The sequence below is a fragment of the Bombina bombina genome, chromosome 1, assembly GCF_027579735.1.
Source record: "Bombina bombina isolate aBomBom1 chromosome 1, aBomBom1.pri, whole genome shotgun sequence".
Classification (NCBI taxonomy): Eukaryota; Metazoa; Chordata; class Amphibia; order Anura; family Bombinatoridae; genus Bombina; species Bombina bombina.
This window is the reverse complement of record NC_069499.1, coordinates 1,358,583,700-1,358,607,657: the sequence shown is the minus strand read 5'-3', so window position 1 is coordinate 1,358,607,657 and position 23,958 is coordinate 1,358,583,700. Positions and strand designations below refer to the sequence as shown.

Sequence of the window (23,958 nt, the reverse complement as noted above, 5' to 3'; positions counted from 1 at the left end):
CTCCCGCTTGTTACATAAATGAAGAACTCTTCTAGTCAAGCTTGGGCTTTGTGCATTAGTTATCAAAGGGTGTCAAAGGATGCAATAATCAAATGATACCCATACATTTCCAGAATATGATCTGTGGTTCCCAGTGACAGGCAAGTAATTAATGCATTAAAAGCATTTGAAAATTTAAAATGTAGTTTAAGCTGTTTTATTACAAGATAATAAACATACATAGATGTTCATAATTTAGTGGAAAGAAGGCTCTCTGATTTATTTATGGAACTTGCAAGTTGACGTAACATGAGCCATGGAGGTAAATAGCCTTTGGGAATATGGTGATGACAGACCCATAACAAAATGGAGCTCAGGTCATTCCATGTCAAGGCATTTAATGCAAATTTTCTTGCAATTTCCCACATTTATGATAATATGAGAGAATCTCAAAACTGAAGTTAAAAATCAATTATCTAAACTAGTTTTTAATTTATATATCCACATTTATTAATGTGATTGAATAAACAAAGACAGATTATTCAGAATTTAACAAGTAGAAGCCATGTGAATAGGATTGATTAAGTTAACCGTTCAAGGTCACAATCTCAAAAAATCAAAAATACGATTTATTAAATTTCAGTACAAATACATCACATTACATTGAAACATAACTTTTATTTAAAAATGGCTAAAAGTTATTTGCAATCTTCTTATGTCCTTTAAGTTAAAAACCCTTAAACAGAACTATATATTATTGTTTGTTGGGGCTTAGAGGGTACTAAATAACTTGGGCTTGGGTTTATGTGTAACCTGGTTCGGTATTATAATTCCTCTTTAATATTTTTTTTTTAAATTCCCATTCCAACACTTCTGATTATGCACTTTGATTTTTAATGTTAATAATTTGTTTTTAGTAATAGCTGAGAAATTCTATGAAATTACCCGAAAAACAAATTACCTCCCCAATTTTCCTTATTTTTCCTCTTTGATATTAGTTCTGTTAAAACAAATTAAAAACAGAGATGATAATCCAAAAATTATACCTTGACCTGCGTTTCACATAATGCTTCTCCTCTGAAGAAGCATTATGCCAAACGCGTGTCAGGGGATTCTTGATTCCCACTTACCATCCTATGATTATTGTTCCAATTACTTTTAAATGTTTCAAAACCATTCACTCGGACTTTTTTATATATATATATATATAATTAGCAAATAATTTATCACATTTTGACTTACTTTCAGAAATAGCTAAAAAGAACTCTCCACTTATATTATAAGGCACCCTTGAATGGTGTCTCCAAGGGGTAAATTAAAAATTAAATCAATTTTTTTTTTTTTTACCACGGCCAAAATTATGAACGTAGCAAGTCAAATTGCTATTGTATTGAAATATCATAAACTGAGCCAGATATATATATATATATATATATATATATATATATATATATATATATATATATATATATATATATATACTGTATATAAAGTTACACACTAATGTTAGTGCGGTCCAGTCATATTGCATATCGAGTCCTGCGCTATCATTAGCGTGCCACTTGTAAATCTGGCCCTAAATATGTGAAAATCTAAATTTGACATCCTAAATTGAAAGCGTTATTGAAAACTGAATCATCTGACATGGAATTACCTCATAGGTCTCTTTTTGTATATGGAGATCACATGGGCTTATGAAAGTAAAAAATGAAAGCCTTTCTTATGTGAGATTTATAGGACTATAAGGGACATAGGAGCCTAGGAATATGGATAGTAAGGAACCCTGCTTTTATGAACATATCAGGAACCTAAGAATATGGAGATCAATGATAAATTATATATATATATATATATATATATATATATATATATATATATATATATAGAGAGAGAGAGAGAGAGAGAGAGAGAGAGAGAGAGAGAGAGAGAGAGAGAGAGAGAGAGATGATGATGCAACTGTGAAAGTATTTTGATGACCGAACCTGCAATGTTAATAACAGAGTAATGAATGAGGAAGGTGACTAAAGGCTTATAATATGAAAGTGAGAGGAGCTGGAGAATATGAAGCTGTCTTGAGGATGGTGATAACTAGGTGACAGGTTCTGTGTATGTAGAAGGTAATAGTATGATGAAGTCTGGAGGTAATTGAAAAACTGGTAATTTATAAGTGACAGAGTATTTGCTGTATGTTGGGTAGAAGAACCATGGAAATATGAAATCAACCAAACAGGAAAATGTGGAAGGAACAAAAATAAATAGATAAATGTAAATAGAGTTAAATGAAATATGAAAGTAACCAACCCCTGGTAGCATATAGATTACAAAACCTGGGAAAATATAGGTAATTTGCTTTAACAGGTTAATGGAGGTAACAGAGAAGTCATTCCCCAGCAACAGTGTTGATATAAACCAATATGTCACATAACTTGCCCCAACATTAGAGAGACTAAATATAACCCGGATAAACTGGTTAAAGTAAGTGTGTTGCAGAAGTTTAACTGAATATATTAACGTTTGTGTAGTTTCTATATATATATCTCCACTGACTTAGTATTAAGCTCAAACTTTAACATAAGATTGCACAGATTGGACATTTATTCCATGTGTTATTCTATTTTTGTTAGGATGCTGCTCATGGCAAGCCTCCTCTTCCAAGGAAACCTCTCATCTATGAACCACTGCTGCAGCACCAAGACCCTATCCTCCGTTTGCCAGTATACTTTGACAGTACTGCACCATCACGGTAAGAAATTCAGTACTGCAAATTTGGCAGATAACAAAGCTAGGTTCCCAATAACAAGGTGATACATACTTGCGAGTTCCATCACATCCAAGAATTCATAGCTGCATATAGCTGAATGGAGAAAAGTATTGTAGTAAGCTATCAAGTGCTACAGAGGGGAGAAAAGAAGATGAATGGTGGTAATGCTTTTCTTTCATCAGATTGTGAAAGTCCACGAGCCATCATGTGTGGGAATTCCCCTCCTGACTACTAGGAGGAGGCAAAAGATACCCCAACATACCAGAGCTTTAACTCCCTCCCACTTCCTATGATCCTCAGTAATTTTCTTTTGCCTTCTTGATGAGGAGTGAGGTGAAAGTTGAAGTGCAGATCTACTCATGGTTGAGAGGAGCCCTGTAACCAATCTGAAGCCTATGTTCTCCTTGCAGTAGACAAGGAATTATCAGCCAGGCAGTAAAAGATCTTTTCTCAGTGAGGTGAAATTTGCACTTGTCCACCAATCCCCTGGTCTACAGTGAACTACATATTGTGGGATCCACAGCCCTCCCCAGGTGAAATGTGGATTGTGGACACCAATCCTCTGGGTTGTAGATGCTGTTAATTGCTTAGATCCTTGACATTGTGGTTGCACTGCCTAGGATGGGCTTGCCTACTGGAAGCAAATTGCTGCAGCTGAGGTAAGTACAGTGGAAGTAAGTGCCAACAGGTAAGTTCTTTGCACATTCATAGACCACCAGCTTTTAGTATGAACATGTACACATTCTTCACATAGCCTGGGGACTTATATTTGTACAACATACACCTTATATTAGCAGTTTATGGCACTTTTAAAAAATAATGTTTTTTCTAATGTTACTGTTGCTTTCAATTTACCATGGTCGGTTTAGTGCACTCAGAAGTTTTTATTTTACTTCACCTACACTACATGTCAACGTGTTACCTTTGGGTTGTTGCTTCACCAGTGGCGCTGGAATGCTATGGGTTAACCATTTTAGCTTGCTTATTAGTGTGCCTTTTCTGAGATAATCCTTTCCTGTTCTTGTGTTGCTGTAATATATTCAGCAGGCTCTCAGGACTCGTGGAGGTAGTAAGGTATTCTGATCAACAGAATGTGGTTTCATATTTGGGGTACAAATTTTATTTAACCCTTTATGTACTGTGTTGCTATGTTAAAGGGACACTCAGGTCAAAATAAACTTTTAGGATTCAGATAGAGCATGCCGTTTTAAGACACTTTCCAATTTAATTCCATTATCAATTTTTGCTCTTTTTTTATATTCACACACTCTGGGGATCAAGATCCTACTGAGCATGTGCACAAGCTCACAGGGTATACTAGTCTGTAAATGGCTGTCACATGATACAGGGGGCTGGGAAATAGGAGAAAACATTCTAAAAAATCTACTGCTTACTTGAAATTCAGAGTAGGTGTTATTGCATTGTCTTTTTATTTTGTACTTGTTATTTATGTAATTCTACTGCATTGCGTGGTCATTTTAAGCCTTTGCTCTTTTTCACAGTTTTTCAGCACTTGACAGTACCTTGTTGTTGTTGTTGTTGTTGTTGTTGTTATTAGTTTTTATCTTAAGGCAGTTACATTGTGCCCCTCTGTTGCTTTGGGGTTAACTATGTGTGTGCTTTGTACTGCTTATTTGCTACTTCCTTACTGTTACTATAGAGTAAACTAGTGCAGTTCAGGCCCCTGGTCTGTCAGCTGACCTTTTCGAAGAGAGACGCTCTGAAACTTGAATCCCTTTGTAAGGATTCTCAGGTGTGTGTCCCTCCTGAGCTTTGTACCTCATATGCGGAGTCTATTTCTAACCCTAAACAGGGTTTTACTGTTTTCAGAGTTTGCAAGGGTTTTTACCTTATCAAAGTTGCTCCCAGGAGGGTTCATCTAAACGTTTTTCTATATATTCACTTTACTATTTATTAGATATTAGCTGTTTTGCCGAAAGCAGATTTGAAGGTGGTCCTTCTCTGGCCTGTAGATTATCAGGCCCCTCTAAGCTACCCATTGATAATAGGCTACACAACAAAAGGGTGAGCGCTAATAAATAGCTAGTAATAACCTCAATGATATATGAGCATATAAATACAATTAGAATTGCCAGCAATTTGGCATATTAAAGGAAAGTTCAATTTCAGATTAAGAAGTGTATCTTTCTTCCCAACAATGGCAGCCTCCTCCTCACCAACAATGGTCCAGAGATACTATATAAAAGACAAAACAAAGGGGCGCCTCATGTGTAGTATAATCAAATAAGCACAAAGCCACAGAAAAAAGCCAAATGGGTACTCGCAAGGCTCTGGAGCACACCTATGTGCTTGTAGGGACAGGCTGCAGATTTTATCAGTTGTGACAGCTCACCCACAGAGGATATCAGTCATTAACTGTAGTAGAAAGATAAAACACAGGAAAAGCACCAAATTGTGCAGATCACAAAGGATATGGTGTTTGACTTAGCACAAAGGAAGATTGGGTACTCACATGTTAGATGAGCACACTTATGTGCTAGTAGGAGCAAGCTGGCATATTATGGTAAGGTGCGTCAGCTCACCACCAAGGGACTTTTCCTTAGGATGCAATATCCAAAAGTGGCAGACTTCTGTGTGTTAGGTTCCACTCCAAGCAGGTGCAGGCAGGTAAAATCACTCACAAGTGTATTTTTACAAATTAAAAAAGACTATTTATTAAAAACAAATTAAAATACATGTACAAAGGAGTGAACAAGGGGCATACAGTCGAGCCCCTTGTAAATGCAACGCGTTACTCGGCTCATACGCCATTTCCTCAGGCATATTTTTTACCCTGCTACTGTCCGGCTTTATAGACCTACTATCTAGTGCCAACTAACATTTTTCCTCTCTATCCTAAGGGCGTGTACCCTTAATTGGTAACCTTCAACACCTGTCTGTTTAAGTGTTTAATTGCGAAGGTGTCAGTCTTGTGTATTAAAATAAAACAAAGGCATAAAGTGAAAATCTATACAGCAATTCATATACACCTAATAATTCTAAACAATAATCTCTAAACATGTGGAAACAATGTAATCATGAATATAAAACATTCTTTCACATTCATATTATACAATGTATGATATATTCACAGCAGTTTTCCTACCAAATACAGTTCATCATCAACAACATATTCCAAATTATTTTATATTTAAAAATTTGTAATTCATAATGTATATCCCCAAAATTTTATAGGATGTTAGTTTATTTGCGTGTATGTTAATTTATTTCAACTGTCATTTTTGTTTGCACATTATGCATCGTTTAACAGACCTGGGACACACCCCTTGAAAAGTCTGTTGAATGTTGTTTGTCTTAAGGGAATATAATGTGGACTTGTATGGGGGGTGTTGAGTCTTCCACCTATTTCAAGGAGGTAGATAGCAATAATTTCCTCCATTTCATCATTTGAATAGCTGGAAGACCAACATCCCCTATAGTCAGTTCAGACGTATTAGAAGAAACTGCAGCACTATGGCCTTATATGATAACCAATCTGAAATTCTAATTGAGAGGTTTAAAGAAAAGGGCTATCCGAAAGACTTAGTTATTGACAGCTATATGAAGGCTAGGAATGAAGATAGGAATGTTATCCTTATGCCGGCATCAGAAGAGCATGATATTTCTAAAGATGAGAAACAACCTAAGGGTCCTATATTCATTACACAATACAATTCAGAACACAAACATATTAGAAACAGACATTGGCCTATCATTCTTAAAGACCCTATTCTCAAAAACAGTATAGAAAATAAAAATCCTAAAGTAGTCTTTCGCAGAGCACCCACGCTTAAACAGAAACTTGCACCAAGTAAAGTGGTCATTTCAAAGAAAAAGAATATACATAATCCAATTTATCCAATTTGCTCACATCACACATGGGAGCAAAGCTATAAAATGCCACACCACAGGAGAAATTATTGACGTAAAAAACAGAATTGACTGCGGCACCTGTTATGTAGTCTATGTGCTGACATGCAAATGCGGACTGCAATATTTGGGCCGCACATGCAGGAATATTCGAACTAGGTGGAGCGAGCATTGGAGAAATATAAAAGCTCGCAGCATGAAATATAATATATCAAGACACAGCACAGTCCAACACAATGGTGACCACCAAACATATCGAATTACCCCTCTGGAATACATTGCCCCCAGAGCGGGTGTGAATAGATACATTCGGTTACGCCAGAGAGAGACATTTTGGATTTATAGATTCCAAACATTGTATCCCTCTGGTTTAAATGAAGTAATGGATCTAGCTGCTTTCTGATATGGTATATAATCGAGATAGGTTTTAGTTATATATTACTACTTAGAATAGTTTGCAATGACTATTTTGTCACTCACATGTTAAGAATATATCTATTGATGAATAGGCACTAAAATATTCCTAGTTGTATCACATAGGTTAATTTTATTAGTTGTTATACGCATGACACTTAATATAGAATTTTTTGTTATACATCAAAATACTTCTTATATAGTATACACAGTACAGGAATGATTATCATTCACCACTATAGGACAGTTTACTTATCTGTCTATATTTTTTTATATAGCACATTTAGATGCTTCTACACTAGATTTAATCACTATTATGTTATGTTAAGTACACCTTATTTTGGAGTTGTTTATTATAGTGATTTAGATGTTTACAGGACGTATCATTTATTTATTTATTTATTATATTTATTTTTTACACTTATATCAGTAGTTATTATAGAAGGTCCCAATACCTATTGCTTCATTGGATATAGGGGTACATTGTGATGCATAATATTTTTACACATTGATCTTCTGGTCATATCAATTTTATTTATATCATAGCAATTTTTAGTATAGGATTTATTGTCCATTATAGGAAACCTTAATGCATATTTAGATAGTCCATTGAGGCATAGATAAATATAGTTATGACAAATAATTATTCCTGACAATTATAAACTCTTACGGCTAGATTTAGAGTTTTGTCGGTAAAGACCCGCGTAGCTAACGCAGCTTTTTTTCCTACCACTGCTTCCAAACAACGCTGGTATTTAGAGTTGTCTGAGGGGCTGCGTTAGGCTCCAAAAAGGGAGCGTTGAGCCGAATATACCGCCACTTCAACCCTCAATACCAGCGTTGCTTACGGTAACGGTAAGCTGGCAAAACGTGCTCGTGCACGATTCCCCCATAGGAAACAATGGGACAGTTTGGGCTGAAAAAAAACCTAACACCTGCAAAAAAGCAGCGTTCAGCTCCTAACGCAGCCCCATTGTTTCCTATGGGGAAACACTTTCTAAGTCTGCACCTAACACCCTAACATAAACTCCGAGTCTAAACACCCCTAACCTTACACTTATTAACCCCTAATCTGCCGCCCCGCTATCGCTGACACCTGCATTACACAATTAACCCCTAATCTGCCGCTCCGGACACCGCCGCCACCTACATTATCCCTATGAACCCCTAATCTGCTGCCCCCAACATCGCCGACACCTACATAATATTTATTAACCCTTAATCTGCCCCCCCCCAACGTTGCCGCCACCTAACTTCAAGTATTAACCCCTAATCTGCCGACCAGACCTCGCCTCTACTATAATAAATGTATTAACCCCTAAAGCTATAATTTTAATCTAGCAAAATAAATTAACTCTTATTAACTAAAGTATTCCTATTTAAAACTAAATACTTACCTGTAAAATAAACCCTAATATAGCTAGAATATAACGAATAATTATATTGTAGCTATTTTAGGATTTATATTTATTTTACAGGCAACTTTGTATTTATTTTAACTAGGTACAATAGCTATTAAATAGTTATTAGCTATTTAATAGCTACCTAGTTAAAATAATTACAAAATTACCTGTAAAATAATTCCTAACCTAAGTTACAATTAAACCTAACACTACACTATCATTAAATTAATTAAATAAATTAACTACCAATACCTACAATTAAATACAATTAAATAAACTAAACTAAATTACAAAAAAAAACAAACACTAAATTACAGAAAATAAAAAAATTACAAGAATTTTAAACTAATTACACCTAATCTAAAAAAAATAAAAATAATAAAAGTCCCTACCCTATTCTACATTACAAAGTAATCAGCTCTTTTGCCTGTAAAAAAAAATACAACCCCCCCCAACATTAAAACCCACCACCCACATACCCCTACTCTAACCCACCCAAACCCCCCTTAAATAAACCAAACACTACCCCCCTGAAGATCTCCCTACCTTGAGCCGTCTTCACCCAGCCGGGCCGAAGTCTTCATCCTATCCGGGCAGAAGAGGACATCCAGACCGGCAGACATCTTCATCCGAGCGGCATCTTCTATCTTCATCCATCCGGAGCGGAGCCATCTTCTTCCCAGCCGACGTTAATTTATTTAATTAATTTCATGACAGTGTAGTGTTAGGTTTAATTGTAACTTAGGTTAGGAATTATTTTACAGGTAATTTTGTAATTATTTTAACTAGGTAGCTATTGAATAGTTAATAACTATTTAATAGCTATTGTACCTAGTTAAAATAAATACAAAGTTGCCTGTAAAATAAATATAAATCCTAAAATAGCTACAATATAATTATTCGTTATATTGTAGCTATATTAGCGTTTATTTTACAGGTACGTAGTTAGTTTTAAATAGGAATACTTTAGTTAATAAGAGTTAATTTATTTTGTTAGATTAAAATTATATTTAATTTAGGGGGGTGTTAGGGTTAGACTTAGCTTTAGGGGTTAATACATTTATTATAGTAGCGGCGAGGTCCGGTCGGCAGATTAGGGGTTAATACTTGAAGTTAGGTGGCGGCGACGTTGGGAGGGGGCAGATTAGGGGTTAATAAATATTATGTAGGTGTCGTCAATGTTGGGGGCAGCAGATTAGGGTTTCATAGGGATAATGTAGGTGGCAGCGATGTGCGGTCGGCAGATTAGGGGTTAAAAATATTTATTATAGTGGCGGCGATGTGGGGGGACCTCGGTTTAGGGGTACATAGGTAGTTTATGGGTGTTAGTGTACTTTAGAGCACTGTAGTTAAGAGCTTTATATACCGGCGTTAGCCCCTAAAGCTCTTAACTACAGCCTTTCCGTGGGCGTTAGGAGTCTTGTCAGTAGAGGGTGTACCGCTCACTTCAGCCAAAACTCTAAATACCGGCGTTAGGAAGATCCCATTGAAAAGATAGGTTACGCGATTGGCGTAAGGGGATCTGCGGTATGGAAAAGTCGCGGCTTGAAAGTGAGCGTTACACCTTTACCTGCCCGACTCTAAATACCAGCAGGCGGCCAAAAGCAGCGTTAGGACCCCTTAACGCTGCTTTTGACGGCTAACGCAGAACTCTAAATCTAGGCGTTAGATTTAAATAACCTTTATATCTAGGTTTCTTAAAGGGACATGAAACCCAAATATTTTCTTTCATGATTTAGAAAGAGCATATAATTATAAACAACTTTCTAATTTACTTCTATTATCTATTTTGCTTCATTCTCTTGATATTCTTTGCTGAAAAGCATATCTAGATATGCTTAGTAGCTGCTGATTGGTAGCTGCACATAGATGCCTCCTGTGATTGGTTCATCGTGTGCATTGCTATTTCTTCATTAAAGTATAGCTAAAGAATAAAGCAAATTAGGTAATAGAAGTAAATTGGAATGTTGTTTAAAATGATATTCTCTACCTTAATCATGAAAGAAAATGTTTGGGTATAGTGTCCCTTTAAGTATTATTCTACAAATTGGTTATTAGGTCAGAGCATAAGTTTGATATAAAAGTGTTGGTTATGCAAGACTGGGGCATGGGTAATGAAGTGATTATCTGTCTTTTAAAACAATAAACAAATTCAGGTAGACTGCCCCTTTAAATCTGTGCCTAATTGGTCAGAGCAAAGGAAACCAGGAATATTGATTCCACCAGGATTTTCAATGTGTGTATCTCTGAACTGCTCTCGATTTAAATACCTTTAGAATTTAATAGCATTTTGCAATATACCTCCCTTAGCAAAAAAGCTTCTAGTAAAAGGTATGACTGGTTTCCAGCAGCACATTTTCAGTGAAAAGCTCAATCTGAATAATGAAATAAACATTTGGGGCTTCATGTCCCTTTAATATGGATTATGAGGAAAGTAAAATTAAAAGGACATGAAAGCCAAAATAAAATGTTAGAGTCAGACAGAGCATGCAGTTTTGAACTAATGATTAATTTGCTTCTGTTGTTTAATTTGCTTTGTTCACTTGACATCTTTGGTTGAGGGGCATACCTAGGTAGGTTCAGCAGCAGCAGCGGTTGTGCACTACTGGGAGCTAGCTGCTGATTGGTGATTGCACATAGATGCCTCTTGCCATTGGCTCACTTCATGCTAGCTCCCAGTCATGCATTACTGCTCTAGAGATTACTATTTGTTGAACTTCTCTGCAGGAGTTACACATATAGATATATATAAGCAACAGCGCACTAATACTTTAGAGCATTTTCCTTGTGCACCCTTTAGAGGAAAACAAATCATAACACTATAAAATGCTTCCTTTATACCTCTCCCCTTAAGACAAACAACATTCAACAGACTTTTCAAGGGGTGTGTCCCAGGTCTGTTAAACGATGCATAATGTGCAAACAAAAATGACAGTTGAAATAAATTAACATACACGCAAATAAACTAACATCCTATAAAATTTTGGGGATATACATTATGAATTACAAATTTTGAAATATAAAATAATTTGGAATATGTTGTTGATGATGAACTGTATATGGTAGGAAAACTGCTGTGAATATATCATACATTGTATAATATGAATGTGAAAGAATATTTTATATTCATGATTAAATTGTTTCCACATGTTTAGAGATTATTGTTTAGAATTATTAGGTGTATATGAATTGCTGTATAGATTTTCACTTTATGCCTTTGTTTTATTTAACACACAAGACTGACACCTTTGCAATTAAACATTGAAACAGTCAGGTGTTGAAGGTTACCAATTAAGGGTACACGCCCTTAGGATAGAGAGGAAAAATGTTAGTTGGCACTATATAGTAGGTCTATAAAGCAGGACAGTAGCAGGGTAAAAAATATGCCTGAGGAAACGGCGTATGAGCCGAGGAACGCGTTGCATTTACAGGGGGCTTGACTGTATGCCCCTTGTTCACTCCTTTGTACATGTATTTTAATTTGTTTTTAATAAATAGTATTTTTTAATTTGTAAAAATACTCTTGTGAGTGATTTTACCTGCCTGCACCTGCTTGGAGTGGAACCTAACACACAGAAGTCTGCCACTTTTGGATATTGCATCCTAAGGAAAAGTCCCTTGGTGGTGAGCTGACACACCTTACCATAATATGCCAGCTTGCTCCTACTAGCACATAAGTGTGCTCATCTAACATGTGAGTACCCAATCTTCCTTTGTGCTAAGTCAAACACCATATCCTTTGTGATCTGCACAATTTGGTGCTTTTCCTGTGTTTTATCTTTCTACTACAGTTAATGACTGATATCCTCTGTGGGTGAGCTGTCACAACTGATAAAATCTGCAGCCTGTCCCTACAAGCACATAGGTGTGCTCCAGAGCCTTGTGAGTACCCATTTGGCTTTTTCTGTGGCTTTGTGCTTATTTGATTATACTACACATGAGGCGCCCCTTTGTTTTGTCTTTTATATACCATTGATAATAGGGATGTCTCTGACTCTGATGACTCTTATTCTGATGATAGTCTCTCTGAGTCTCAGGACCTTACTGCCATAGCAGAAGATGTGTCCTTTAGTTAATTGTGGAAAGTTTTAACTTCTTTAGAGGTAGAGGATTTCCTGCTACAGTTAAGCAACCAGTAAAGAGGACTGATACATTTTTTAAGGCAACTCCCAAGCACCCTTCATTTTTTCATGTGCGTGACCTCATTTCTAAGGAATGGCAGAAGCCAGGTATTCCTCTCTTCTGTTCATACAGAGATTTGGGAAACTATTCCAAAGGCGGATTTCTTTGGAGGTTGGTTCCTCTTTTAAGTATCCTTTAAATTTAAAACGTAAAGGTTTTCATAGGCCATCCTTTCAGCTTACAGGCTTTATTTTTTAACCTGTTGTCGGTGTTGCGTGTGTAGCTGCAGCTACAGCTGTTAAGTGTGACAACCTTTAAGAACTTGTTTCTGGGGACACTACTTTTGATGAGATTCTCTCCTGAGAACAGCAAATACTTTTGCTTGTTATACAGCAGCGGACATTATTTGCATTATTGCTTAGAATGCTGCATTAGCTGTTTTAGGAAGACAAGCATTTTGGCTTAAACCTTGGTATGTTTATATGGTATCTAAATGCAGAATCGTAGCTTGCTTTCTCCTTGTAAGGTAAATCTCTGTTTGGGCCTGGAATGGATGCTATTATTTCCACAGTCACTGGGGGGGGGGGGGGGGGGGGGGGGAATGTTGATCTAAAAATCATATATCTGCAGGGTGTTTTTATTTTCTTTCGGCCTTAGAAAGCTTCTTCCTCTAGCCATAGTTCAGGCTACTCCAAATGTTTCTTGAAGTCCAGCCCTACTTAGTCGGAAAAACAAAACAATAGACCACTCTGGTGGGGGGCAGATTGAGTCTCTTTCGGGAGGATTGGGAGAGATCTGTTCAAGATCCCTGGGTTTTGCAAATCATTATCCAGGGGTATCAGATAAGCTTTTGTTCAAGGCCTCCTAGGGTAAGATTTTTTGGCTTGTATAAAGAAATCTGGAATTAATGGGAGTGATTGCTCTAGTTCTAACTTCAGAATTAAACCATAAGTTTTATTCAAATCTCTTTATAGAAACAAAAAAAGAGGGTACTTTTTGGCCTATTTTTGATCTCTAAATATTGAACAAAATCATGAAAGTGCCTACTTTAAAGATGGAGACGGTTCACGCTTTACTGCAGGAAAGTCAGTTTATGTCTACCATAGACTTAAAAAATGCTTATTTGCATATCCCTACTTACAGGGATCATGTAAAGTTTGTGAGATTTGCTTTTCTAGACAAGCATTTTCAGTTTGTGGCCCTCTGCAGCTGAATCCTCTCCCTTCCATTGCGCAGTTCATGTGGGTCTCATGGTGGCTACCTCAGATGCAGTTTCATTTCCCACATTTCATCTTTGAGCCCACTAATTGCAGGTCATCCCTCAATGAAATAGCTACTACAAGGATTTGTCTCAGAGAATCCTGTTGTATCACAGGACAAGACAGTTTATAAATTGGTGGCAGATTAACTACTCTTTGCACTAGGGTACCTCCTTTCTTCGACCAGTGTGGGTACTAATTTCCACAGATGCTAGCCTGTCAGGTTGGAGTGCAGTCTGTGGTCCTCTGTTAGTGCAGGTAGTTTGGTCTCCTCAGGAAGGGAGGTTATCCATTAATATTGATATTGACTGAACTCCATGCAATTTTCAGAGCTCTTAAATTGGCCGGCCTCGGAAAGTCAGACAATGTCACAGCAATAGCCTATGTCAATCACCAGAGTGGAACTTGCAGTTCCTTAGCAATGAGGGAAGTGTTCTGCAACATTAGCTGTGCAGAACATCATCACTGCATGACTTCTGACATCCACATTCCAGGTGTGAATAATTAGGAGGCAGACTTTCTCAGTTGCCAGTCTCTTAACCCAGAAGAAAGGTCTCTGGGTCAAGATGTTTTTGAAAAGATTGTAATTCAATTGAGAGGCCATGAGATCGATCTCTTTCCTACCCAAGTATCTTAAAATCGGCCTCAGTATTGTACAAGAACCTCTATCAGACTGTTGGGTGAGTCTGATAGATGCCGTATTGGTCCCTGGACATTTAACCTAATTTACATCTTTCCTCCATTTTTGTTACTATCCAGAGTGACAGCTGGAAGGAAGCAGGAACAAGCCTCAGCAATTCTGATTGCCCCTGCATTGCCTACCAGGATTTGGTTTGCGGATCTGGTTCAGATGTCCTCATGCATGCTTCAAGGCTTCCTCTAGGAACAGGTTTTTTTCAAGATCCTTTCTTTTATCAAGATTTAAAAACTCTGAATTTGATGGCAAGAGGATTGAACGCTTAGGGCTGTCTCAGAGGTTTTTCTGAGAATTTTATTGACACGTTGATTCAGGCTAGGAAACCTGTTACAAGACATTTATCATAAGGTCTGGAAAATCTTCTTTTTTGTGTGCTTGCTAAGGGTATGGTGGAATTGTTTCAGAATTCCTAGAGGTCTTGATTTCCTGCAGGAGGGTCCAGATAAGGGTTTGTCTGTCAGTTCTCTGAAAGGTCAGATTTTGTCTTTGTTTCATAAAAAAAATTGCTAAAATTCCATATTTTTAGACGTTTTGTTCTGGCTCTGATCAGAATTAAACCAGCTATTGTCCAGTTTCTCCACCTTGGTATTTAATCTGTTTTTGAGGGTTCTTCAAATGCCTCCTTTTGAGCCAATGCATGGTTTAGACCTTCTGCATTTATCCTGGAAGGTTCTTTTTCTTCTAGATATTTTTTGGCTAGAATGGTTTTTGAGCTTTCAGCTTTGTTGTGCAAACCTCCTTTCTTATCAGGATAAGGCTGTTCTTCGCACTAGCTCTTCCTATGATAGTATTTACAGATATTTTTATTAGGAAATTGGGGTTCCATCTGTTTCTCAAGCCCCTAAGAACTCTGAGCATCTTCTTCAAATCTAGATGTTGTGAGAGCTCTCAAATATTATGTGGAAGTCACAAAAGATCTCAGACTTTCTTAATTTCTTTGGGCCTTACAAGGGTCAGAAAGCCATAGCTGTTACTTTATCTGCCTGACTTAAAGCCTTATTTCATAAGGCATTTTTGATTGCAGGTAAAGCTCCCCCTGAGCTCTTTACTGGGCATTCTACAAGAGTAGTTGCCACTTTTTGGGCTTTTCGTATGGAGGCTTCTGTTAATCAGATTTGCAAGGCAGCTACTTGTTCTTTCTTTCCTTTGGCATGGAGAGTCCACGACTTCATTCCAATTACTAGTGGGATATTCAACTCCTGGACAGCAGGAGGAGGCAAAGCTGTTAAGTGTAAATTCCCTTACCCATAATCCCCAGTCATTCTCTTTGCCTCTGTTAATGGAGGATGTGCAAAGATGTCTGAAGATTTTTAATCCTTTTATGGGTACTTTTCCCTGCAAGCAAGGTTTGGGGTCTAGCTGTGTCCACGTCAATCTCTATAATAAGAGTAGTGGTGACTTTTAGCAGTTAGGAGGCAAGGTAGTCTTTGCTTTACTTCTAACACTTTTGCTACCTCTTTGCAGAAAGCCAGGTTTGGTTACTCTGTTCTTTCTTTTACTACAGGTCTCTGACAGGGAGTGGAGTACCTGTCACACCAGAGTAGCTGTTATCTGCCCTGCAGCTGGATCCACATGTTGCTTGGATTTTCTCTTCATTACTTGACAGAAGGGTTATTAATGGATTTTTACTTTTCCCCTTTTTTATGCTTAGCTAATCTTTTAAGAGAGTTAGGAAGGAAGGGATCTAATGATCTTTTTACTTTATTTGGGCCGTTTTGTATTTTTTGCGCGCTTGTAATGTGGCGCAGTTTCTTTTTCGTCCGCTCACGTGACATCCGCACTTCCGTTATATCGGAGCGGAGCTTTGTGAGTCTAGGAGGTCGGCTTTGCAGCTTTCTTCGACGATCGGATCATCTACCAAGAGAAGAGGATCTCTGTAGGAGAGTCTCGCTTCCTCTTGCTAGTGGGGTATTAATTCCTGTCACGGTAGGAGCCTCAGGCAGTCTGAGGTTGATCTTTAAGGTGACCATTTATTTTGCCTCAGTATATTTAGTCTTAATTTTGTGACAACTAAATTGGTGTATTATCGTTTTTTGAACAATTTTATTTTATTTATAATTTTTATTTAAATTCTAATTTGGTCATTTTTAGTGGGATCTGATTTCTGTAGCTATGGACTCAGAACAGGATCAGTCAATTTCTATGGATAAATGCTTACCATGTTTAGAGGAACAAATTGTCCTGCCTATGCAATTTTGTTCCTCATGCTTAGCTAAAACTTTAAAATTTAAAGACAAGTTAATCCCTTCTGAGCCAAGTGTCTCTCAGGATAATGCTGTGCGTGACATGCCTCAGCTTTCTCCACAGACGTCCCAAGCCTTAATTATTTTTTATTCTGTGCCTTCTGTTTCCTCTCAACCTCCTGGGGGTGTATATTTACCAGGGGATTTTGCTGCACAGATAACTTTTGCAGTATCGGCGGCTTTATCTGCTTTCCCTTCTTCGGGTAAGCGTAAGAGGAAATCTTAATATTTGACTTCTAATAAGGTTTCTGACCTCTGAATCTGTGCTGGTCAACCTTTCCCAAATGTCTAATGAGGAGGATACTTCAGTAGCTTCTGAAGGTGAGATCTCAGACTCTGATACAATGGGGGACAAATCTTCTGAATCTGAAGAAGTTAATTTCAGATTTAATCTTGAACATCTCCGGTTGCTTCTGAATGAGGTTCTAGTTACCTTGAATGACTCTAAACCTTTGATTGCTGTCAACCATAAGAAGTCTACTACACTTAATAGAGTTTATGATTCTCCCTCTTCTGTGGATGTTTTTCATGTTCCAGACAAGATATCTGAAATTATAGCTCAGGAATGGGATAAGCCAGGGGTTCCTTTTTCCCCTTCCCCTGTTTTTAAAAAGATGTTTCCTGTTGACTCATGGCACACCGTGCCTAAAGTAGAAGGAGCTCTAAAAAAAAACTACCATTCCTATAGAGGATAGTTCCTTTAAGGATCCAATGGATAAGAAGCTAGAAGCTTACTTAAAAAAGATGTACATCCATCAAGGATTACAGTGGCAACCAACGACGAGTATTGCTACGGTTGCGGGAGCAGCATCTTATTGATGTGATGCCTTGTCTGGTCTGATATCAAAAGAGACTACGATAGAGGAGATCCAAGATAGCATCAGAGCTCTTAAACTGGCCAATACCTTTATCTGCAATGCTAACATGCAGGTAATTAGACTGAGATCTAAATTGTCTAGCTTCACTGTTCTAGCTCGCAGAGCTCTGTGGTCAAAATCCTGGTCGGCTGATGTAACTTCAACGGCCAAGCTTTTGTCTTTACCTTATAAGGGTAAGACTTTTTTGGGCCTGGGTTGGTGGAAATTATTTCTGAAATTACGGGAGGAAAGGGATCTTTCCTTCCTCAGGTCAAAAAGAGTAGACCTAAGGGTCACCAGAATTCTAATTTTCACTCCTTTCGTAACTTTAAAGGACCGAAGTCTTCCTCCTCTTCTTCCAAACTAGAGCAAGTCAAGACCTCTTAAAGGTCCAGTCAGCCTTGGAATAAGGGGAATCAAAACAAGAAGCCTTCCACTAAATCAGCATGAAGGGTCCGTTCCGATCCAATTTTGGATCAAGTGGGGGGGGGGGCAGGCTTTCTCTTTTTGGCATGCCTGGATACGAAATGTCCCAGATCCATGGGCCGTGGACATAGTATCCCAGGGTTACAAAATAGGATTCAAGTCTTGCCCTCCAAGGGGCAGATTTCTCCTGTCAAGACTTTCCACAAACCAGGTAAAGAGGGAGGCCTTCTTAAACTGCATAGAGGACCTATCGTCCCTGGGAGTAATTGTTCCAGTTCCTCTAGAGTAACATGGTCTAGGATTCTATTCAAATCTCTTTGTGGTTCCCAAGAAGAAGGGAATTTTCCGTCCCATCCTAGACTTAAAATGCCTCAACAAATTCCTCAGGGTTCCATCCTTCAAGATGGAAACTATTTGTTCCATTGGTTCAGGAAGGTCAGTTCATGACTACCATAGACCTGAAGGACGCCTATCTTTATGTTCCCATTCACAGGGATCATCATCAGTTTCTGAGGTTTGCCTTTCTGGACAAGCATTTCCAGTTTATTGCACTTCCATTTGGTCTGGCCACGGCTCCCAGAATATTCACAATGGTTCTGGGGGCTCTATTGGCAGTGGTCAGATCCCAGGGAATTGCAGTGGCACCTTATCTAGACTACATCTTGGTTCAGGCGTCATATTTTTTTCAACTAGCAAGATCTCATACAGAGATGATGTTGTCTATTCTACGTTCCCATGGGTGGAAAGTGAATCTGGAAAAGAGTTCTCTAATTCCAGCTTCAAGAGTGTGTTTCCTAGGAACAATCATAGATTCCCTGTCCATGATAATTTTCTTGATGGACGTCAGAAAATCCTAATTTCTTTCCTTTCCCTCCAGTCTGCTATTTGTCCATCAGTGACTCAATGCATTGAGGTGATTGGTCTGATGGTTGCTTCCATGGACATCATTCCTTTTGCTCGGTTCCATCTGCGACCTCTGCAACTATGCATGCTCAGTCAATGGAACGGAGACCATTCAGATTTATCGCAGAGGATAAATCTGGATCCCCTAACGAGAGATTATGTCTCGTGGTGGATTTCACAGGAACATCTGTCTCAGAGCACTTGCTTCCTGAGACCTTCCTGGGTGATTGTGACTCTGGACACCAGTCTGTTAGGCTGGGAAGCTGTTTGGGGCTATCTAAAAGCTCAGGGCCTGTACTTTACTTTAATCCACTAGGTGGCAATATCATATAAATGGGATTTAATTTTAAATGTTTCTATTCCACACCATAAGATGGCGATATATATGTGTTAACAATGTTTGTTTCTAGAAAGAATAAGCTATTTGAAGTAAAAATGTTGATTTGTTTAGGTATACTATTTCAGTGTTGCTAGTGCACAGGTGTAATTAGCATGACTAAGAACCAGGTTGGTCATAAGCATTTTGATTATTTTAATAATATTATAATAATATTGGTAATGCTTTAACATTTTTTACTTTGTTGTATAATACTAAAAGAACTTCTTGTGAAGTACCCAAAAACTACTCATATTATAAGTACATAGTAAATGCACCTGCAAGAACACAATTGCGTTTTGCGCATTGGTAAACACCGCAAACTCAGACTTTTGGTAATGTGAAAAAATTGCACAAACACCTCAAAAATACATTATAATGTACAGTAACACTCATATTAACACTGTCTGATAAGAATTGTTCTATAAAAATATTGTAATAGTGTTTTTCAAGATGGCTGCCACACTATGTGACCAACACTTTCAGCATGAACAGATGTAACTACGTCACAATATAAGGTTATACAGCAAGTTTCACAGTTCTAACATAAGCGGTTGCAGAGAAAATAGATTTTTGAAATTTTCGCGTAAAACAAAATGGCTGCCAGATCATATGATATACAGACTCCATATTACGCACAATAGTTTTCACCATAGATGTCAATAATCATGGCAAAAATAAAGCATTTTTGTAAAACGGTTTTTGTTTTATTATTAATTAAAAAATATCTTTCAGCATTTTTGAATAATTCAAAATGGCTGCCAAACCACATGACATATCAACTTCTCGTGAACAAATTTAAATGTTACTCATAAGATAACTCCATAAACAAAATTTCAAGTCTGTACCATAAGCGTTTTCGAAAAAGAAGATTTTTGTAGTTTTTAAAAACAGCGCATACGAAATAAAATGGCCGCCAAGGTATGCAATGTATGGCTTTCAAATTGCACATACTAATGCTCACTATAGACCTCTACAAGTTGCAGAGGTTTCATGAAAATTTGCAAATGTTTTATTTCATAAATGCGACTGTGCAGTGCGAATTTTGACTGCAATATTGCCTGTAGGGGTCATGACTGTGTAATCATGTGTCTACTACACTGTAATATAGTTAAATAGTGTAAATATAATGCATAAAGAGCAAATATATGCAATTAAACAACAATAAAAAGGGGAATGACTCATAGCAGTCATGTTGATTATGGAAAATTTGCAGTTTGAACAATTTTGGTAGATGATCTTGCAAAGAGCTCATGTGCAAAATTGCGCATTAATGCACTTAGCGGTTTCAGAGAAGATGTTTAAAGATTTTCTCACATTTCAAAATGCCAGCTAGATCATGTGACTAAATCACTTCTCTTGAACAAACTTTATTCTAGGTCAGTACAGCAATACACACGGCAAGTTTCACAACTGTAACATAAGTATTTCCGGAGAAGAACATTTTCAAGCGTTTGTTGAAATTTGTCGTAAAAAGCAATATGGCTGCTAGATCACATGACCATTATGTTGCATAGGATTATGCACAGCATAGATCTCTAGCATTGTGCCAAGTTTCATGAGTTTTTGAGTTATGCTGTTGTATTTATAAGCATTTAAAAAAAATGCGGCGGAAAAATAATAATAATCTGACAATAACAATAGGTTTTCCTGCAACTTCGTTGCATGGCCACCTAATAATAAGATGATGTTTATGCTTAATTAGCTTATTGCACTTTGGTGTTCACGTTGATATTCAACTTGCACACTGTGTATTGTTTTCTTGACATAACTAAATGCAAAATAAATCACATCTTTCTCCTTAGATACATCTAAATATTCTTCCTTGAATGATCCTATATCAGGAGATCATTACCTCTAATCCCGGAAGAGCCCTGACCCAGACAGTGCTTAACCATCACTAGATATATTTAAGTCCAGTGATTTTATCACTGGACTTCATGACATGCTTTCTAGTATATTATCCTTACTTATTTGTATTCAATATTTATATTTTCCCCCAACTATATAACTGAAAGATCATCCTAATCTATTTACTCAAAAGTTCAGTTTTAGACCACTAGATGGCCACAATAACATAGCAGATAGAACTATGGCATCTATTTTACAAATATATATTGGTGAAATGTGCCAAATCTCTTCCCTCAAGCACTAGAAACTATTTATTATCCTAGCCAAGCTCCTCTAGGTCTGCTATTATATATTTAAGGCTTCCTTACAATTTATATTTTGATATTTTAGAAAGGTATGCTTTACAAACAAGGAAAATTATCACTGGCACTATATTAATTAGGTAGGTAAAGGAGCCAATAATAAATTGGGACCGGTGCTACCCCTGAATAAACATTATATATGCAGGGAAAAGAGAAGAAAGGGGTTATCAGCACTCTATCCTACTCACAAGGATGAACAAATAAAACTAACTTTTATTAAATATATAAAAAAACACAGAGATTACTCTGTACTCCACAATAATTTCCCATACCCTACGTAAAAGCCGTATGTCACTCCCCTGTTTCCTGGCCGATAACAGGAAGCTTCGGCTTCAGGTGACAGGAGTGACAGGGACGGTCCAAATACACCAATAGTGTTAAACAAAAGCGTTTCAGCCTTATACCGGCCTTTTTCAATGTTTACTGCTGTGTATCAAAGTAAAATGAACAAGCCGAAGCATACCGGTCAGCTGACTTATAACTGGACATAAAAAGCGTCATGGCCAATCAGTATCCGCCATTTTCACACACCCCTCATTCCTCCTCATCATGAGGGGGCTTGTAACTGTGAGTTAACTAGTGATCTTGCTGTTTACATTGGACAGGTCTAACTGTAACGCTATCTAATAACAAAATACCAGGACACAGAAGACTAATCGTTGACAGATATACTATTAAAAACTGTAGTTAGCAGTTAATCGGGTTTGCATCAGATATAAAACGACCGATTTGACAATAATACTTGATAAAGAAAAGTGCTATGATGAGGTGGTCACAGTTTAAAGAATATTGGGTACGCTATTTGCGGATTATGTGAACGGCTATATCCACTGAGTTCAAATCCTATACTTTTATTAAAAAGACTCCACAACTATTTGCTTATCAGTAACCATAATAACAATAATGTATCAAGTTTTTCTCATATTATTACAATTTTTAGATCTATAATCTCTTGCTCAGTATATCACAATGGTCAGTGAATAAAATTTGACCAATAACTAATCTCAAACATCCTTATAAATCTGGTCTTAATAAACCTTTTAAAAATTATATGTATCTGATAGTCATCTAGGACAAACTTATAAGCTCTGAAACTTAAAAATGTCTTTAATTCAGGTAATGAGAATACAATATATTGATACAAAACATATTAGAATATAACCAAATGTATATATGTGGGAAGTAATGTATTTATATATTATCATGGATTATCCTTAATAATTATTCATAAAGTGCCATAGCTTCAGTCTAACACATTAATACTATCCTATAGCGTTCAATGTGTATAATTATCAAGTACCCCGAGTATAAGGAAATTCACGGAGTACTTGGTAAATTGTCAAAATATATTATTATTGTGTATAAGAACAGTTAAAGATACACCCAATAATTATTATTCTCATTTATTCCATGGGGCATTACTGTGTTCAAATTGAATATCCATTTTGTTTCTAATTTTAAAAGTCTCTGTTCCATTGCTCACCCTCTAATACCTGGTCTAAGTCTCTCTAACCCCCAACATTTGAAATCTTTGGGATTCCAATTGTGGAATTGTAAAAAATGCTGAGCCACACTAGTATTTTTTTTACCCTTTTCTACATCTTTCATGGAAGTTCTTATATTACTCGGGTGCTCCGTCATGCGGGTACCCATGCATCTAGTGATCATTCCTATGTAATATAACATTTACAAGAAAGACAGTAGATCACATTGGTACTTTTATAAATGATATGATCCCTTATTTTCCAGATTTTACCAAATCTATCCACTACAGTCTGTTTAGTCATATATTGGAAGACGTTACAATTACCGCAGACGATAGAGCCTTTAAACAGAGGGGTTTTATTTCTATTTCTATCAAAGTGACTTCTGGTTAATAAATCCACTAATATTATTTGCCCGTCTGAAGGTAAAAGCAGGGCTGTCTGGAATCAAGGGTCTTAATAATTAATCTGCTTTTAGAACATGCCAATGATTTGGCCACTGGTTGATGAATAAGTGGTCACAAATCTTAGGGAGTTATCTTTCTTTTTAACCTTAGGGGTGAGCAATTCTGTCCTGCCTCTGGTAAGTGCCTTATTATAAGCTCTGGCTAAAGATTTCCTCGAGTACCCTCTATTAAGTAATCTGCTTCTTAGTTCCAACCCTGCTGTTTTAAACATCTCTACAGTTCTACAGTTTCTCCTTAAACTAAGGTATTCTCCTACCGGTAGCCCCTTAATAGTAGATGGATGATGATAACTACTAGCTATGGGTATAGGGGCGAAAGACTAATCAATGTTGTTTGTTGCTGTAGGTTTTCTGTAGGCAACAGTTTCCAAGTGGTTCTCAACCTTACGTATTGTAAGATCTAGAAATTCCACTTCCTCAAAACTGACTGTAGATGTCAGAAATAAACCTAGAGGATTGACATTAAGTTCCCTGATGAATTCCAA

The 23,958-nt window shown here is 37.1% G+C and overlaps 1 protein-coding gene across 6 annotated transcripts in view; it reads left to right on the top strand.

The window, feature by feature from the left end:
- ADAM15 (ADAM metallopeptidase domain 15) overlaps window positions 1–23,958 on the top strand; it is a 288,661-nt gene that overhangs the window by 239,142 nt on the left and 25,561 nt on the right. For all 6 annotated transcript variants that reach the window (XM_053703491.1, XM_053703477.1, XM_053703467.1 and 3 more), the window contains one exon: window positions 2,604–2,722. In XM_053703491.1, coding sequence (XP_053559466.1) covers window positions 2,604–2,722 — 119 coding nt within the window. The remainder of the gene's footprint in view (window positions 1–2,603; window positions 2,723–23,958) is intronic.